Here is a 20270-nt window from a genome sequence, read left to right as displayed (position 1 = left end):
GTGTTACAGTACAGACACTGACATCATGTATAGCGTGTTACAGTACAGACACTGAGCTCTGACATCATGTATAGCGTGTTACAGTACAGACACTGACATCATGTATAGCGTGTTACAGTACAGACACTGACATCATGTATAGCGTGTTACAGTACAGACACTGACATCATGTATAGCGTGTTACAGTACAGACACTGACATCATGTATAGCGTGTTACAGTACAGACACTGACATCATGTATAGCGTGTTACCGTACAGACACTTAGACTAAATCTACCATTTTCAACCTGTATAAGGGTTGACGGGCTGTGAGTGGGGAAGGTCTATGATGAATGCCCTGACTGTTAGACTCTCTGGGTAAGAGTGTCTGCTAAATTAATAAAATGTCAATGTTTCCCTCTGGCCTTGACAGGAGTACTTTGAGAGCTATCTGGCCATCGCCTCGACAGTGCCTTCGGTCCTCTGTCTGGTCCTCAACTACCTACTAGTTAACAGGTAACCTCTACAGTGCCTTCGGTCCTCTGTCTGGTCCTCAACTACCTACTAGTTAACAGGTAACCTCTACAGTGCCTTCGGTCCTCTGTCTGGTCCTCAACTACCTACTAGTTAACAGGTAACCTCTACAGTGCCTTCGGTCCTCTGTCTGGTCCTCAACTACCTACTAGTTAACAGGTAACCTCTACAGTGCCTTCGGTCCTCTGTCTGGTCCTCAACTACCTACTAGTTAACAGGTAACCTCTACAGTGCCTTCGGTCCTCTGTCTGGTCCTCAACTACCTACTAGTTAACAGGTAACCTCTACAGTGCCTTCGGTCCTCTGTCTGGTCCTCAACTACCTACTAGTTAACAGGTAACCTCTACAGTGCCTTCGGTCCTCTGTCTGGTCCTCAACTACCTACTAGTTAACAGGTAACCTCTACAGTGCCTTCGGTCCTCTGTCTGGTCCTCAACTACCTACTAGTTAACAGGTAACACACACATACAAAACACACACAGAGGCCAAATCCCCGTTTCAGAGAACATCATTAGAGGAACCAGATTTAATCAGCCAATCAGTAGGCCTGGCTACAAACACTTGGAGCCTGTGAGGTCACGTGTTCTCTCAGCCAAACAGACGGTCTGTTCTGGATATAAAGGGACCTCAGTATCCTTCCACACCGCGACCTTCATATCACAGTCCTGCAGTGTGTTTGGACCTTTTTAAGTGTTAAGCCTGATCCCAGATCTGTGTGTGCTGTCTTGCCAACTCCTAGTTAGTTAACAACTCACGACTGCACAAACAGATCTGGGATCAGGCTTGGTCTGGGACAGTCTACAGTTATGAATATAGTCTCTCCGTTACGTATTAATGATGTTGTACACTTGAGCAAGATGCTTGACCCCTGATAATTGCTCTCGTGGTTCTACTGTGCGGATGGCCCATTGCCTCCATCCCCTCTGGGTGTGTCTCTGGGTGTGTCTCTGTAAGTTAATGAAGTATATTTTCTGTGTAATTAGTTTAAAGTGGCAGGTAGGTCTGAATAACACCATCACAGTCTCTCATATGCGTTGACCAGACCTGGGTTCAAATAGTATTTTAAATAATTTCAAAATAGTTTCATATGTGCTTGATTTGAGCCTGGCCCAATGGGACCAACAGAATGGTCTCTAAACCCCGCCCACCTAGCACTCCAGCTAGGCTAAAGAAAACGCTCAAAAGTATTTGAAAGATTTTAAATAGTACTTGAACCCAGGTCATGTGTTGAGCAGTCTTTGCCGTCTAGTTTAATCCCACTCGGTCTACTTCCTGTGTGATCAGCAACACCATAATCAAATCAAATCAAATGTATTTATAAATCCCTTCTTACATCAGCTGATGTCTCAAAGTGCTGTACAGAAACCCAGCCTAAAACCCCAAACAGCAAGCAATGCAGGTGTAGAAGCATACCATTAATCCTCATACGTAGGTTTGGTTCTCTCCTAGCAGAACACGGACATGCGGAGCGAACGTCTTACACAACATTACTGTTGTTTTGTCCCTCTTGAGCCACTGAAGCAACAACATAGCCAGAAACACTATCGCAAAAATAAATCAAGAAATCTGTCATACATGTTGACAGCGAGGGCGTTTTAGGGCCTAGCTTTCTGCTCTCTCCTCTTTCTGCTCTCTCCTCTTTCTGCTCTCTCCTCTTTCTGCTCTCTTCTCTTTCTGTTCTCTCCTCTTTCTGCTCTCTCCTCTTTCTGCTCTCTCCTCTTTCTGCTCCCTCCTCTTTCTGCTCCCTCCTCTTTCTGCTCCCTCCTCTTTCTGCTCTCTCCTCTTTCTGCACTCTCCTCTTTCTGCTCTCTCCTCTTTCTGCTCTCTCCTCTTTCTGCTCTCTCCTCTTTCTGCTCCCTCCTCTTTCTGCTCTCTCCTCTTTCTGCTCTCTCCTCTTTCTCGTTGAATGACGGCAAACACATTGAAGAATCACGTCCCTGTTGACCAACCCCTCAGTCAGTCTCTCTCTGTGTCTCTCTCTCTGTCTCTCTCTGTGTCTCTCTCTCTGTCTCTCTCTCAGTCTCTCTCTCTGTGTCTCTCTCTCTCTGTCTCTCTCTGTCAGTCTCTCTCTCTGTGTCTCTCTCTCTGTCTCTCTCTCTCTCTCTCTCTCTCTCTCTCAGGCTGTCTCTCTCTGTGTCTCTCTCTCTGTCTCTCTCTCTCTCAGGCTGTCTCTCTCTGTGTCTCTCTCTGTCAGTCTCTCTCTCTGTGTCTCTCTCTCTGTCTCTCTCTGTCAGTCTCTCTCTCTGTGTCTCTCTCTCTGTCTCTCTCTGTCAGTCTCTCTCTCTGTCAGTCTCTCTGTCAGTCTCTGTCTGTCTGTCTCTCTGTCTGTCTCTCTCTCTGTCAGTCTCTCTGTCAGTCTCTCTCTGTCTGTCTCTCTCTCTGTCTGTCTCTCTCTGTCTGTCAGTCTCTCTCTGTCAGTATCTCAGTCTGTCTGTCTCTGTCAGTCTCTCTCTCTGTCAGTCTCTCTCTCTGTCAGTCTCTCTCTCTGTCAGTCTCTCTCTCAGGCAGTCTCTCTCAGGCAGTCTCTCTCAGGCAGTCTCTCTCTCTGTTAGTCTCTCTCTGTCAGTCTCTCTCTGTCAGTCTCTATCTGTCAGTCTCTATGTCAGTCTCTCTGTCTCTCTGTCAGTCTCTCTCAGGCAGTCTCTCTCTGTCTCTCTCTCTGTCTCAGTCAGTCTCTCTCAGGCAGTCTCTCTCTGTCTCTCTCTCTGTCTCAGTCAGTCTCTCTCAGGCAGTCTCTCTCTCTCTCTCTCTCTCTCGGGCAGTCTCTCTCAGGCAGTCTCTCTCAGGCAGTCTCTCTCTGTCTGTCTCTCTCTGTCAGTCTCTCTCTCAGTCAGTCTCTCTCTGTCTGCCTCTCTCTCAGGTTGTCCCCAGCGGTGCGTATCCTGTCGTCTCTGCTCATCATCTTGGCTGTGTTCATAGTGACCACGGTCATGGTCAAGGTGTGTAATATATACTACCGTTCAAAAGTTTGGGGTCACTTAGAAATGTCCTTGTTTTCCCATGAAAACATACATGAAATGAGTTGCAAAGTGAATAGGAAATATAGTCAAGACATTGACGAGGCTATAAATAATGATTTTTAATTTAAATAATAATTGTGTCCTTCAAACTTTGCTTTCGTCAAAGAATCCTCCATTTGCTGCAATTACAGCCTTGCAGACCTTTGGCATTCTAGTTGTCAATTTGTTGAGGTAATCTGAAGAGATTTCACCCCATGCTTCCTGAAGTTGGATTGGCTTGATGGGCACTTCTTATGTACCATACGGTCAAGCTGCTCCCACAACAGCTCAATAGGGTTGAGATCCAGTGGCTGTGCTGGTCACTCCATTATAGACAGAATACCAGCTGACTGCTTCTTCCCTAAATAGTTATTGCATAGTTTGGAGCTGTGCTTTGGGTCATTGTCCTGTTGTAGGTGTAAATTAGCTCCAATTAAGCGCCGTCCACAGGCTATGGCATGGCGTTGCAAAATGGAGTGAAAGCCTCCACCCTGCTTGACAGATGGTTTACTCCTCCAGCATCTTTTCATTTTTTCTGTGTCTCACGAATGTTCTTCTTTGTGATCTGAACACCTTCGAAAGTAGATTTGTCCATAACACTTTTTTCCCCCCCAATCTTCCTCTGTCCAGTGTCTGTGTTCTTTTGTCCATCTTAATCTTTTATTTTTATTGGCCAGTCTGAGATATGGCTTTTTCTTTGCAACTCTGCCTAGAAGGCCAGCATCCTGGAGTCGCCTCTTCACTGTTGATGTTGAGACTGGTGTTTTGTGGGTACTATTTAATGAAGCTGCCAGTTGAGGACTTGTGAGGCGTCTGTTTCTCAGACTAGAGACACTAATGTACATGTCCTCTTGCTCAGTTGTGCACCGGGGCCTCCCACTCCTCTTTCTATTCTGGTTAGAGCCAGTTTGCTCTGTTCTGTGACGGGAGTTGTACACAGCGTTGTACGAGATCTTCAGTTTCTTGGCAATTTCTCGCATGGAATAGCCTTCATTTCTCAGAACAAGAATAGACTGATGAGTTTCAGAAGGAAGGTCTTTGTTTTTGGCCATTTTGAGCCTGTAATCGAACCCATAAATGCTGATGCTCCAGATACTCAACTAGTCTAAAGAAGGCCAGTTTTAATGCTTCTTTAATCAGAACAACAGTTTTCAGCTGTGCTAACATAATTGCAGAAGGGTTTTCTAATGATCAATTAGCCTTTTAAAATTATAAACTTGGATAAGCTACCACAACGTGTCATTGGAACACAGGAGTGATGGTTGCTGATAATGGGCCTCTGTACACCTATATAGATATTCCATTAAAAATCAGCCGTTTCCAGCTACAATAGTCATTTATAACATTAACAATGTCTACACTGTATTTCAGATCAATTTGATGTTATTTTAATGGACAAAAAATGTGCTAAAAAAATTTGTAAGTGACTCCAAACGTTTGAATCGAAGTGTATCTGTATATATTTATGGCTTTACAACATGACTTGGGTAACATGGTTTATTGTGTAAATGTCAAGTCTGTAAAGTACAGTTTATTTTCTATACAGCCATAATGTACAGTACCAGTCAAACGCTTGGACACACCTACTCATTCCAGGTTTTTTTTTATTTTAACAATTTTTTTTACATTTGTAGAATAATAATGAAGACATCAAAACTATTAAAAAACAACCATGAGAATCATGTAGTAACCCCCCCAAAAAATATATTTTACATTTGAGCAGTCGCCCTTTTGCATTGGCATTCTCTCAACCAGCTTCATGAGGTAGTCACCTGGAATGCATTTCAATGAACAGGTGTGCCTTGTTAAAAGTTCATTTGTTTCCTTCCACAATGTAGAAAATAGTCAAAGCAAAGAACCCTGGAATGAGTATGCGCGTTCCTAACTTTTGACTGGTACTGTATGCGTGTCTAAGACATTTTTCACCTCAGGACATTAAAGTTGATGCTCCTGTACAGGTGGATTCCTCTGGTTGTAGAGAGCAGTTCTTCTTTGGGACTTTAGCCAGTGTTGCTATGGTCAGTGGGGCGTCCAACCTCTTCTCTGGTTCAGTGTTCGGGATCAGTGGGCATTTTCCCATGAGGATATCACAGGCACTCATATCAGGTATTACACACACACACACACACACACACCACACACCACACACCACACACACACACCACACACACACACACCACACACACACACACACACCACACACCACACACCACACACCACACACACACACACACACACCACACACCACACACCACACACACACACACACACCACACACCACACCACACCACACACACACCACACACCACACTCACACACACCACACACACACACCACACACCACACCACACACACCACACACACACACCACACACCACACACCACACACACACCACACACACACACACACCACACACTCACACACACCACACACACACACACACTCACACACACCACACACACACACACACCACACTCACACACACACACACACCACACTCACACACACACACACCACACACCACACACCACACACACACACTAAGTCTCTCATATTGGGAAGATGAATCGGTCTACATACCATACTCAGCCAATATCATATACCCAACAGTCTAGTCTACATGATAACAAACCAATATCATATACCCAACAGTCTAGTCTACATGATAACAAACCAATATCATATACCCAACAGTCTAGTCTACATGATAACAAACCAATATCATATACCCAACAGTCTAGTCTACATGATAACAAACCAATATCATATACCCAACAGTCTAGTCTACATGATAACAAACCAATATCATATAACCAACAGTCTAGTCTACATGATAACAAACCAATATCATATAACCAACAGTCTAGTCTACATGATAACAAACCAATATCATATACCCAACAGTCTAGTCTACATGATAACAAACCAATATCATATACCCAACAGTCTAGTCTACATGATAACAAACCAATATCATATACCCAACAGTCTAGTCTACATGATAACAAACCAATATTATATACCCAACAGTCTAGTCTACATGATAACAAACCAATATCATATACCCAACAGTCTAGTCTACATGATAACAAACCAATATCATATACCCAACAGTCTAGTCTACATGATAACAAACCAATATCATATACCCAACAGTCTAGTCTACATGATAACAAACCAATATCATATACCCAACAGTCTAGTCTACATGATAACAAACCAATATCATATACCCAACAGTCTAGTCTACATGATAACAAACCAATATCATATACCCAACAGTCTAGTCTACATGATAACAAACCAATATCATATACCCAACAGTCTAGTCTACATGATAACAAACCAATATCATATACCCAACAGTCTAGTCTACATGATAACAAACCAATATCATATACCCAACAGTCTAGTCTACATGATAACAAACCAATATCATATACCCAACAGTCTAGTCTACATGATAACAAACCAATATCATATACCCAACAGTCTAGTCTACATGATAACAAACCAATATCATATACCCAACAGTCTAGTCTACATGATAACAAACCAATATCATATACCCAACAGTCTAGTCTACATGATAACAAACCAATATCATATACCCAACAGTCTAGTCTACATGATAACAAACCAATATCATATACCCAACAGTCTAGTCTACATGATAACAAACCAATATCATATACCCAACAGTCTAGTCTACATGATAACAAACCAATATCATATACCCAACAGTCTAGTCTACATGATAACAAACCAATATCATATACCCAACAGTCTAGTCTACATGATAACAAACCAATATCATATACCCAACAGTCTAGTCTACATGATAACAAACCAATATCATATACCCAACAGTCTAGTCTACATGATAACAAACCAATATCATATACCCAACAGTCTAGTCTACATGATAACAAACCAATATCATATACCCAACAGTCTAGTCTACATGATAACAAACCAATATCATATACCCAACAGTCTAGTCTACATGATAACAAACCAATATCATATACCCAACAGTCTAGTCTACATGATAACAAACCAATATCATATACCCAACAGTCTAGTCTACATGATAACAAACCAATATCATATACCCAACAGTCTAGTCTACATGATAACAAACCAATATCATATACCCAACAGTCTAGTCTACATGATAACAAACCAATATCATATACCCAACAGTCTAGTCTACATGATAACAAACCAATATCATATACCCAACAGTCTAGTCTACATGATAACAAACCAATATCATATACCCAACAGTCTAGTCTACATGATAACAAACCAATATCATATACCCAACAGTCTAGTCTACATGATAACAAACCAATATCATATACCCAACAGTCTAGTCTACATGATAACAAACCAATATTATATACCCAACAGTCTAGTCTACATGATAACAAACCAATATCATATACCCAACAGTCTAGTCTACATGATAACAAACCAATATCATATACCCAACAGTCTAGTCTACATGATAACAAACCAATATCATATACCCAACAGTCTAGTCTACATGATAACAAACCAATATTATATACCCAACAGTCTAGTCTACATGATAACAAACCAATATCATATACCCAACAGTCTAGTATACATGATAACAAACCAATATCATATACCCAACAGTCTAGTCTACATGATAACAAACCAATATTATATACCCAACAGTCTAGTCTACATGATAACAAACCAATATCATATACCCAACAGTCTAGTCTACATGATAACAAACCAATATTATATACCCAACAGTCTAGTCTACATGATAACAAACCAATATCATATACCCAACAGTCTAGTATACATGATAACAAACCAATATCATATACCCAACAGTCTAGTCTACATGATAACAAACCAATATTATATACCCAACAGTCTAGTCTACATGATAACAAACCAATATCATATACCCAACAGTCTAGTCTACATGATAACAAACCACCCAAACTGTTCCCTTGGAGAGTCTCTGTATCTGTCCCATCATTGCTGACATCATCTTAGTTTCATACCAACAACTGAAACACTCATCAGCTGATTTGACTTCCTTCTCCTGCTTAACCCAGACATCATTTTATAACAGCATAACACAGTCAGTCATTTTGCCCTCCCCCATTCCTCTCTCCCTCTCCCCATTCCTCTCTCCCTCTCCCCATCCCTCTCTCCCTCTCCCCATCCCTCTCTCCCTCTCCCCATCCCTCTCTCCCTCTCCCCATCCCTCTCTCCCTCTCCCCATCCCTCTCTCCCTGTCCCCATCCCTCTCTCCCTCTCCCCATTCCTCTCTCCCTCTCCCCATCCCTCTCTCCCTGTCCCCATCCCTCTCTCCCTCTCCCCATTCCTCTCTCCCTCTCCCCATCCCTCTCTCCCTCTCCCCATCCCTCTCTCCCTCTCCCCATCCCTCTCTCCCTCTCCCCATCCCTCTCTCCCTCTCCCCATCCCTCTCTCCCTCTCCCCATCCCTCTCTCCCTCTCCCCATCCCTCTCTCCCTCTCCCCATCCCTCTCTCCCTCTCCCCATCCCTCTCTCCCTCACCCCCATCCCTCTCCCCATCCCTCTCCATCCCTCTCTCCCCCATCCCTCTCTCCCTGTCCCCATTCCACTCCCCCCTCCCTCTCTCCCCATCCCTCTCTCCCCATCTCTCTCTCCCTCTCCCCATCCCTCTCTCCCGCATCCCTCTCTCCCCCATCCCTCTCTCCCCCATCCCTCTCTCCCCACCCCTCTCTCCCCATCCCTCTCTCCCCATCCCTCTCTCCCCCACCCCCTCTCTCCCCACCCCTCTCTCCCCCACCCCTCTCTCCCCACCCCTCTCTCCCCCATCTCTCTCTCCCCATCTCTCTCTCCCCATCTCTCTCTCCCCATCTCTCTCTCCCCCATCCCTCTCTCCCCACCCCTCTCTCCCCATCTCTCTCTCCCCACCCCTCTCTCCCCCATCCCTCTCTCCCAGGCCAGGCTATGGGTGGTACTATCAGTGCAGTAGCCTCCATAGTGGACTTGGCAGCAGCTAAAGATGTGACTGACAGCGCTCTAGCTTACTTCCTGACGGCTGATGTCTTCATCCTTTTCTGTATCCTCATGTACCTGCTGCTGCCTAAGCTGGATTACTCACGGTAGACACACACACACACACACACACACACACACACACACACACACAGCAATAACACTCTCACTCTCACCATATCAATCAAATTTATTTATAAAGCGCTTCTTACATTAGCTGATATCTCAAAGTGCTGTACAGAAACCCAGCCTAAAACCCCCAAACAGGAAGCAATGCAGATGTAGAAGCACAGTGGCTAGGAAAAACTCCCTACAAAGGCCAAAACCTAGGAAGAAACCTAGAGAGGAAACCAGGCTATGAAGGGTGGCCAGTCAGCACCTCAGGAGTAAATGTCAGTTGGCTTTTCATAGCCGAGCATTCAGAGATAGAGACAGCAGGTGGACTGGGGACAGAGGGTGGACTGGGGACAGCGTGTGGACTGGGGACAGCGTGTGGACTGGGGACAGCGGGTGGACTGGGGACAGAGGGTGGACTGGGGACAGAGGGTGGACTGGGGACAGAGGGTGGACTGGGGACAGAGGGTGGACTGGGGACAGAGGGTGGACTGGGGACAGCAGGAGGACTGGGGACAGAGGGTGGACTGTGGACAGAGGGTGGACTGTGGACAGAGGGTGGACTGGGGACAGCAGGAGGACTGGGGACAGCAGGAGGACTGGGGACAGAGGGTGGACTGGGGACAGCGGGTGGACTGGGGACAGCGGGTGGACTGGGGACAGCGGGTGGACTGGGGACAGCGGGTGGACTGGGGACAGCAGGTGGACTGGGGACAGCGGGTGGACTGGGGACAGCGGGTGGACTGGGGACAGCGGGTGGACTGGGGACAGCGGGAGGACTGGGGACAGCAGGAGGACTGGGGACAGCAGGTGGACTGGGGACAGCAGGTGGACTGGGGACAGCAGGTGGACTGGGGACAGCAGGTGGACTGGGGACAGAGGGTGGACTGGGGACAGAGGGTGGACTGGGGACAGAGGGTGGACTGGGGACAGCGGGAGGACTGGGGACAGCAGGTGGACTGGGGACAGAGGGTGGACTGGGGACAGAGGGTGGACTGGGGACAGAGGGTGGACTGGGGACAGCGGGAGGACTGGGGACAGCAGGAGGACTGGGGACAGAGGGTGGACTGGGGACAGAGGGTGGACTGGGGACAGCAGGTGGACTGGGGACAGCAGGAGGACTGGGGACAGCAGGTGGACTGGGGACAGAGGGTGGACTGGGGACAGAGGGTGGACTGGGGACAGCAGGTGGACTGGGGACAGCAGGAGGACTGGGGACAGCAGGTGGACTGGGGACAGAGGGTGGACTGGGGACAGCAGGTGGACTGGGGACAGAGGGTGGACTGGGGACAGCTGGTGGACTGGGGACAGAGGGTGGACTGGGGACAGCAGGTGGACTGGGGACAGCAGGTGGACTGGGGACAGCAGGTGGACTGGGGACAGAGGGTGGACTGGGGACAGCAGGTGGACTGGGGACAGCAGGTGGACTGGGGACAGAGGGTGGACTGGGGACAGCAGGTGGACTGGGGACAGCAGGTGGACTGGGGACAGCAGGTGGACTGGGGACAGCAGGTGGACTGGGGACAGCAGGTGGACTGGGGACAGCAGGTGGACTGGGGACAGCAGATGGACTGGGGACAGCAGGAGGACTGGGGACAGCAGGTGGACTGGGGACAGCAGGAGGACTGGGGACAGCAGGTGGACTGGGGACAGCAGGTGGACTGGGGACAGCAGGTGGACTGGGGACAGAGGGTGGACTGGGGACAGAGGGTGGACTGGGGACAGCGGGTGGACTGGGGTGGACTGGGGACAGCGGGTGGACTGGGGACAGCGGGTGGACTGGGGACAGCAGGTGGACTGGGGACAGAGGGTGGACTGGGGACAGAGGGTGGACTGGGGACAGAGGGTGGACTGGGGACAGCAGGAGGACTGAGGACAGCAGGTGGACTGGGGACAGAGGGTGGACTGGGGTGGACTGGGGACAGCGGGTGGACTGGGGACAGCGGGTGGACTGGGGACAGCAGGTGGACTGGGGACAGAGGGTGGACTGGGGACAGAGGGTGGACTGGGGACAGAGGGTGGACTGGGGTGGACTGGGGACAGCAGGTGGACTGGGGACAGCAGGTGGACTGGGGACAGCAGGTGGACTGGGGTGGACTTGGGACAGAGGGTGGACTGGGGACAGAGGGTGGACAGAGGGGGTGGACTGGGGACAGAGGGTGGACTGGGGACAGTGGGTGGACTGGGGACAGCAGGTGGACTGGGGACAGCAGGTGGACTGGGGACAGCAGGTGGACTGGGGACAGCGGGTGGACAGCAGGTGGACTGGGGACAGCGGGTGGACTGGGGACAGCAGGTGGACTGGGGACAGCAGGTGGATTGGGGACAGCAGGTGGACTGGGGACAGCAGGTGGACTGGGGACAGAGGCTGGACTGGGGACAGCAGATGGACTGGGGACAGAGGCTGGACTGGGGACAGAGGGTGGACTGGGGACAGAGGGTGGACTGGGGACAGCAGGTGGACTGGGGACAGCAGATGGACTGGGGACAGAGGCTGGACTGGGGACAGAGGGCTGGACTGGGGACAGAGGGTGGACTGGGGACAGAGGGTGGACTGGGGACAGCAGGTGGACTGGGGACAGAGGGTGGACTGGGGACAAATCAAATCAAATTTATTTATATAGCCCTACGTACATCAGCTGATATCTCAAAGTGCTGTACAGAAACCCAGCCTAAAACCCCAAACAGCAAGCAATGCAGGTGTAGAAGCACGGTGGCTAGGAAAAACTCCCTAGAAAGGCCAAAACCTAGGAAGAAACCTAGAGAGGAACCAGGCTATGTGGGGTGGCCAGTCCTCTTCTTGCTGTGCCGGGTGGAGAGGAACCAGGCTATGAGGGGTGGCCAGTCCTCTTCTGGCTGTGCCGGGTGGAGATTATAACAGAACATGGCCAAGATGTTCAAATGTTCATAAATGACCAGCATGGTCGGATAATAACAAGGCAGAACAGTTGAAACTGGAGCAGCAGCACAGTCAAGTGGACCGGGGACAGCAAGGAGTCATCATGTCAGGTAGTCCTGGGGCACGGTCCTAGGGCTCAGGTCCTCCGAGAGAGAGAAAGAAAGAGAGAATTAGAGAGAGCATATGTGGGGTGGCCTGTCCTCTAAATGACCAGCATGGTCGAATAATAGTAAGGCAGAACAGTTGAAACTGGAGCACAGAGGGTGGACTGTGGACAGAGGGTGGACTGTGGACAGAGGGTGGACTGTGGACAGAGGGTGGACTGTGGACAGAGGGTGGACTGTGGACAGAGGGTGGACTGTGGACAGCGGGTGGACTGTGGACAGCGGGTGGACTGTGGACAGCGGGTGGACTGTGGACAGCGGGTGGACTGTGGACAGCGGGTGGACTGTGGACAGCGGGTGGACTGTGGACAGCGGGAGGACTGGGGACAGCGGGTGGACTGGGGACAGCGGGTGGACTGTGGACAGCGGGTGGACTGTGGACAGAGGGTGGACTGTGGACAGAGGGTGGACTGTGGACAGAGGGTGGACTGTGGACAGAGGGTGGACTGTGGACAGAGGGTGGACTGTGGACAGAGGGTGGACTGGGGACAGAGGGTGGACTGGGGACAGAGGGTGGACTGGGGACAGCAGGTGAACTGGGGACAGAGGTGAACTGGGGACAGAGGGTGGACTGTGGACAGAGGGTGGACTGTGGACAGAGGGTGGACTGTGGACAGAGGGTGGACTGTGGACAGAGGGTGGACTGGGGACAGAGGGTGGACTGGGAAAGAGGGTGGACTGGGGTGGACTGGGGACAGCAGGAGGACTGTGGACAGCAGGAGGACTGGGGACAGCAGGAGGACTGGGGACAGCAGGAGGACTGGGGACAGCAGGTGGACTGGGGACAGCAGGTGGACTGGGGACAGCAGGAGGACTGGGGACAGAGGGTGGACTGGGGACAGCAGGAGGACTGGGGACAGAGGGTGGACTGGGGACAGAGGGTGGACTGGGGTGGACTGGGGACAGCGGGTGGACTGGGGACAGCAGGAGGACTGGGGACAGAGGGTGGACTGGGGACAGAGGGTGGACTGGGGACAGAGGGTGGACTGGGGACAGCAGGAGGACTGGGGACAGCAGGAGGACTGGGGACAGCAGGAGAACTGTGGACAGCAGGTGAACTGTGGACAGCAGGAGGACTGGGGACAGCAGGAGGACTGGGGACAGCAGGAGGACTGGGGACAGCAGGAGGACTGGGGACAGCAGGAGGACTGGGGACAGCAGGAGGACTGGGGACAGCAGGAGGACTGTGGACAGCAGGTGAACTGTGGACAGCAGGAGGACTGTGGACAGCAGGAGGACTGGGGACAGCAGGAGGACTGTGGACAGCAGGTGAACTGTGGACAGCAGGAGGACTGTGGACAGCAGGAGGACTGGGGACAGCAGGAGGACTAATATAGACTTTACAACAATGTGCATATGCACATGTGTCAAAGAGGCTGAGGGAGATGTGGGGAGAGAAGATGAGGAACTGTAGTGCCTCTGAGTTTTGTTCTGTTGTGGTCAGGCAAACCACCGTTAAATGAAACTAGTCTCCTCTCCCGAAACCAAGGAAACGGGCTTTATTGATACTGAGAATAAAATAAGCGCTGCCCAGTTTCTGTTTGGTAACCTTTTGATATGAGCCTTTGTCAAAAAAAAAAACTTCTCACAGGTGGCTCCTTTGAACTTTGGTGTGTTGTCAGGTCATCGGTGTGTTGTCAGGTCATCGGTGTGTTGTCAGGTCATCGGTGTGTTGTCAGGTCATCGGTGTGTTGTCAGGTCATCGGTGTGTTGTCGGGTCATCGGTGTGTTATCGGTGTGTTGTCAGGTCATCGGTGTGTTGTCAGGTCATCGGTGTGTTGTCAGGTCATCGGTGTGTTGTCAGGTCATCGGTGTGTTGTCAGGTCATCGGTGTGTTGTCGGGTCATCGGTGTGTTGTCAGGTCATCGGTGTGTTGTCGGGTCATCGGTGTGTTGTCAGGTCATCGGTGTGTTGTCGGGTCATCGGTGTGTTGTCGGTGTGTTGTCGGTGTGTTGTCGGGTCATCGGTGTGTTGTCGGTGTGTTGTCGGTGTGTTGTCGGGTCATCGGTGTGTTGTCGGTGTGTTGTCGGGTCATCGGTGTGTTGTCAGGTCATCGGTGTGTTGTCAGGTCATCGGTGTGTTGTCAGGTCATCGGTGTGTTGTCAGGTCATCGGTGTGTTGTCAGGTCATCGGTGTGTTGTCAGGTCATCGGTGTGTTGTCAGGTCTGGGGTGTTGTCGGGTCATCGGTGTGTTGTCGGGTCATCGGTGTGTTGTCAGGTCATCGGTGTGTTGTCGGGTCATCGGTGTGTTGTCAGGTCATCGTTGTGTTGTCGGGTCATCGGTGTGTTGTCAGGTCATCGGTGTGTTGTCGGGTCATCGGTGTGTTGTCAGGTCATCGGTGTGTTGTCAGGTCATCGGTGTGTTGTCAGGTCATCGGTGTGTTGTCAGGTCATCGTTGTGTTGTCGGGTCATCGGTGTGTTGTTGGGTCATCGGTGTGTTGTCGGTGTGTTGTCAGGTCATCGGTGTGTTGTCAGGTCATCGGTGTGTTGTCAGGTCATCGGTGTGTTGTCAGTGTGTTGTCAGGTCATCGGTGTGTTGTCAGGTCATCGGTGTGTTGTCGGGTCATCGGTGTGTTGTCGGGTCATCGGTGTGTTGTCAGGTCATCGGTGTGTTGTCAGGTCATCGGTGTGTTGTCGGGTCATCGGTGTGTTGTCGGGTCATCGGTGTGTTGTCAGGTCATCGTTGTGTTGTCAGGTCATCGGTGTGTTGTCAGGTCATCGGTGTGTTGTCAGGTCATCGGTGTGTTGTCAGGTCATCGGTGTGTTGTCGGGTCATCGTTGTGTTGTCGGGTCATCGGTGTGTTGTCGGGTCATCGGTGTGTTGTCGGGTCATCGGTGTGTTGTCGGGTCATCGGTGTGTTGTCGGGTCATCGGTGTGTTGTCGGGTCATCGGTGTGTTGTCGGTGTGTTGTCGGGTCATCGGTGTGTTGTCGGGTCATCGGTGTGTTGTCGGTGTGTTGTCGGGTCATCGGTGTGTTGTCAGGTCATCGGTGTGTTGTCAGGTCATCGGTGTGTTGTCAGGTCATCGGTGTGTTGTCGGGTCATCGGTGTGTTCTCAGGTCATCGGTGTGTTGTCAGGTCATCGGTGTGTTGTCGGGTCATCGGTGTGTTGTCGGGTCATCGGTGTGTTGTCGGGTCATCGGTGTGTTGTCGGGTCATCGGTGTGTTGTCGGGTCATCGGTGTGTTGTCGGGTCATCGGTGTGTTGTCGGGTCATCGGTGTGTTGTCGGGTCATCGGTGTGTTGTCGGGTCATCGGTGTGTTGTCGGGTCATCGGTGTGTTGTCGGGTCATCGGTGTGTTGTCGGGTCATCGGTGTGTTGTCGGGTCATCGGTGTGTTGTCGGGTCATCGGTGTGTTGTCGGGTCATCGGTGTGTTGTCAGGTCATCGGTGTGTTGTCGGGTCATAGGTGTGTTGTCGGGTCATAGGTGTGTTGTCGGGTCATCGGTGTGTTGTCGGGTCATCGGTGTGTTGTCAGGTCATCGGTGTGTTCTCGGGTCATCGGTGTGTTGTCGGGTCATCGGTGTGTTGTCGGGTCATCGTTGTGTTGTCGGGTCATCGTTGTGTTGTCAGGTCATCGTTGTGTTGTCAGGTCATCGGTGTGTTGTCAGGTCATCGGTGTGTTGTCAGGTCATCGGTGTGTTGTCGGGTCATCGGTGTGTTGTCAGGTCATCGTTGTGTTGTCAGGTCATCGGTGTGTTGTCAGGTCATCGGTGTGTTGTCGGGTCATCGGTGTGTTGTCGGGTCATCGGTGTGTTGTCGGGTCATCGGTGTGTTGTCGGGTCATCGGTGTGTTGTCGGGTCATCGGTGTGTTGTCGGGTCATCGGTGTGTTGTCGGGTCATCGGTGTGTTGTCGGGTCATCGGTGTGTTGTCGGGTCATCGGTGTGTTGTCGGGTCATCGGTGTGTTGTCGGGTCATCGGTGTGTTCTCAGGTCATCGGTGTGTTGTCAGGTCATCGGTGTGTTGTCAGGTCATCGGTGTGTTGTCAGGTCATCGTTGTGTTGTCAGGTCATCGGTGTGTTGTCGGGTCATCGTTTTGTTGTCAGGTCATCGGTGTGTTGTCGGGTCATCGTTGTGTTGTCGGGTCATCGTTGTGTTGTCGGGTCATCGTTGTGTTGTCGGGTCATCGTTGTGTTGTCGGGTCATCGGTGTGTTGTCGGGTCATCGTTGTGTTGTCGGGTCATCGTTGTGTTGTCAGGTCATCGGTGTGTTGTCAGGTCATCGTTGTGTTGTCGGGTCATCGGTGTGTTGTCGGGTCATCGGTGTGTTGTCGGGTCATCGGTGTGTTGTCAGGTCATCGGTGTGATAAACCTGCAGGAGTTCTTAGATCATGAGGTGCAATATTACAGAGAACAAACAGCTGTTGATTTTGAACAGTAAACAATGTTTCCTGGGAAAAACAATTCCAGAAGTAAACCAGGAAGTGCCTTGAACAAAAGCTTGTTGGACATTAGTTTACTATTCAGCATTAACTTCTGTTTGTTCTAATACATTACAAGTGTTAAAGGTCAATGACTTCTTACTAAATGACTTAATTACATAGAGAGACAACATGTTATAGACCTTTTATACATAGCCTCAGTTAAAATATTCAGTGAATTTTATTTTGTTACCTTAGTTACCATTTTTTTGTTACCTTAGTTACCATTCTTTGTTACCGTAGTTACCATTTGTTTGTTACCTTAGTTACCATTTTTTTGAGTTACCTCTCATATCACTCTGGAAGTAAGTTGCCCTTTAGGCACAGATCTAAGATCAGCTCACCTTGCTGAAATTCTAACATGAACCATTTAAGCATTTAGGCAATCATGAAACTGATCTGGAATCAGTTCTGACAAGTGATAAAACATATAACCTACAGGTGTTACCGACGTTATTGCATAGATGATACATGATTTAAATGTTGTGTACCCCGTGGATGTCGATTTAAGGCAGCCCCTCCGCACCTCTCTGATTCAGAGGGTTTTGGGTTAAATGCGGAAGACACATTTCAGTTGTACAACTGACTAGGTATACCCCCCCCCCCCTTTTCCCTTTCCCTACTGAAACCGTTTCCCTTCCTCAGGCACTACATGCTGGCAGCAGAGTACAACAAGTCAGGGTCTATACCAGAGCCCCGCGGTGAGGCGGACGGCCCGGAGGGGGCACCAGCGAGCACGGTCTCCTACGTGTCCATCCCTCCTCTGAAACCCATCCTTCAGCAGACATGGCTCCTGGGTCTCTGTGTCTTCTACGTCTTCTTCATCTCTATAATGGTGTTCCCTGGCGTCTCCTCTGGGATCCAGGTAGAAGGACTAAATTACAGTTCTGAGGGGGATGAACAGGGCTGCTAGTCTACAACGCAAACTGTATTCTAAGACAATAGTCAACTTGGGGACAATTAAGTTATTTTCTTGTATTTTATGTTATATTATCTTGTCTTTTCTTCTCAGTCTGTTAACCAGGACAGCATGTTGTCTTCTCTTATCAGTCTGTTAACCAGGACAGCATGTTGTCTTCTCAGTCTGTTAACCAGGACAGAATGTTGTCTTCTCAGTCTGTTAACCAGGACAGCATGTTGTCTTCTCAGTCTGTTAACCAGGACAGCATGTTGTCTTCTCTTATCAGTCTGTTAACCAGGACAGCATGTTGTCTTCTCAGTCTGTTAACCAGGACAGCATGTTTGTTGTCTTCTCTTATCAGTCTGTTAACCAGGACAGCATGTTGTCTTCTCTTATCTTATCAGTCTGTTAACCAGGACAGCATGTTGTCTTCTCAGTCTGTTAACCAGGACAGCATGTTGTCTTCTCAGTCTGTTAACCAGGACAGCATGTTGTCTTCTCTTATCAGTCTGTTAACCAGGACAGCATGTTGTCTTCTCTTATCTTATCAGTCTGTTAACCAGGACAGCATGTTGTCTTCTCAGTCTGTTAACCAGGACAGCATGTTGTCTTCTCAGTCTGTTAACCAGGACAGCATGTTGTCTTCTCTTCTCAGTCTGTTAACCAGGACAGCATGTTGTCTTCTCAGTCTGTTAACCGGGACAGCATGTTGTCTTCTCAGTCTGTTAACCGGGACAGCATGTTGTCTTCTCTTCTCAGTCTGTTAACCAGGACAGCATGTTGTCTTCTCAGTCTGTTAACCAGGACAGCATGTTGTCTTCTCAGTCTGTTAACCAGGACAGCATGTTGTCTTCTCAGTCTGTTAACCGGGACAGCATGTTGTCTTCTCTTCTCAGTCTGTTAACCGGGACAGCATGTTGTCTTCTCAGTCTGTTAACCAGGACAGCATGTTGTCTTCTATTCTCAGTCTGTTAACCGGGACAGCATGTTGTCTTCTCTTCTCAGTCTGTTAACCGGGACAGCATGTTGTCTTCTCAGTCTGTTAACCAGGACAGCATGTTGTCTTCTCAGTCTGTTAACCAGGACAGCATGTTGTCTTCTATTCTCAGTCTGTTAACCGGGACAGCATGTTGTCTTCTCTTCTCAGTCTGTTAACCGGGACAGCATGTTGTCTTCTCAGTCTGTTAACCAGGACAGCATGTTGTCTTCTCAGTCTGTTAACCAGGACAGCATGTTGTCTTCTCTTCTCAGTCTGTTAACCAGGACAGCATGTTGTCTTCTCTTCTCAGTCTGTTAACCAGGACAGCATGTTGTCTTCTCAGTCTGTTAACCGGGACAGCATGTTGTCTTCTCAGTCTGTTAACCAGGACAGCATGTTGTCTTCTCAGTCTGTTAACCAGGACAGCATGTTGTCTTCTCAGTCTGTTAACCAGGACAGCATGTTGTCTTCTCAGTCTGTTAACCAGGACAGCATGTTGTCTTCTATTCTCAGTCTGTTAACCGGGACAGCATGTTGTCTTCTCTTCTCAGTCTGTTAACCGGGACAGCATGTTGTCTTCTCAGTCTGTTAACCAGGACAGCATGTTGTCTTCTCAGTCTGTTAACCAGGACAGCATGTTGTCTTCTCTTATCAGTCTGTTAACCAGGACAGCATGTTGTCTTCTCTTATCTTATCAGTCTGTTAACCAGGACAGCATGTTGTCTTCTCAGTCTGTTAACCAGGACAGCATGTTGTCTTCTCAGTCTGTTAACCAGGACAGCATGTTGTCTTCTCTTCTCAGTCTGTTAACCAGGACAGCATGTTGTCTTCTCTTCTCAGTCTGTTAACCAGGACAGCATGTTGTCTTCTCAGTCTGTTAACCGGGACAGCATGTTGTCTTCTCTTCTCAGTCTGTTAACCAGGACAGCATGTTGTCTTCTCAGTCTGTTAACCAGGACAGCATGTTGTCTTCTCAGTCTGTTAACCAGGACAGCATGTTGTCTTCTCAGTCTGTTAACCGGGACAGCATGTTGTCTTCTCAGTCTGTTAACCAGGACAGCATGTTGTCTTCTATTCTCAGTCTGTTAACCGGGACAGCATGTTGTCTTCTCTTCTCAGTCTGTTAACCGGGACAGCATGTTGTCTTCTCAGTCTGTTAACCAGGACAACATGTTGTCTTCTCAGTCTGTTAAACCAGGACAGCATGTTGTCTTCTCAGTCTGTTAACCAGGACAG

The 20270-nt window shown here is 49.2% G+C and overlaps 2 protein-coding genes across 4 annotated transcripts in view; both read left to right on the top strand.

Annotated features, from left to right (window-relative positions):
• The window catches only part of slc29a3 (solute carrier family 29 member 3), a 53083-nt gene that overhangs the window by 23662 nt on the left and 9151 nt on the right, over nucleotides 1-20270 (top strand). For 2 of the 3 annotated variants that reach the window (XM_052494951.1, XM_052494948.1), the window contains exons 4-8: nucleotides 414-496; nucleotides 3375-3453; nucleotides 5472-5619; nucleotides 9500-9662; nucleotides 17800-18019. In XM_052494951.1, coding sequence (XP_052350911.1) covers nucleotides 414-496; nucleotides 3375-3453; nucleotides 5472-5619; nucleotides 9500-9662; nucleotides 17800-18019 — 693 coding nt within the window. Of the gene's footprint in view, nucleotides 1-413; nucleotides 497-3374; nucleotides 3454-5471; nucleotides 5620-9499; nucleotides 9667-17799; nucleotides 18020-20270 lie in introns of those variants that run through there. The other variant, XM_052494959.1, reaches the window with a different exon arrangement.
• LOC127915257 (uncharacterized) lies at nucleotides 13726-17759 on the top strand. Its single transcript, XM_052494967.1, has 6 exons — nucleotides 13726-14517; nucleotides 14594-14650; nucleotides 14951-15064; nucleotides 15410-15504; nucleotides 15793-15868; nucleotides 16952-17759. The coding sequence occupies exons 1-6, from the start codon at nucleotides 14290-14292 to the stop codon at nucleotides 17066-17068; spliced, it is 687 nt and encodes a 228-aa protein (XP_052350927.1). The 5' UTR covers nucleotides 13726-14289; the 3' UTR covers nucleotides 17069-17759.

Source organism: Oncorhynchus keta, chromosome 3, assembly GCF_023373465.1.
Source record: "Oncorhynchus keta strain PuntledgeMale-10-30-2019 chromosome 3, Oket_V2, whole genome shotgun sequence".
In the NCBI taxonomy this organism is placed as follows: Eukaryota; Metazoa; Chordata; class Actinopteri; order Salmoniformes; family Salmonidae; genus Oncorhynchus; species Oncorhynchus keta.
The sequence above is the reverse complement of the archived record's forward strand: the minus strand, read 5'-3'. Positions and strand labels throughout refer to the sequence as shown.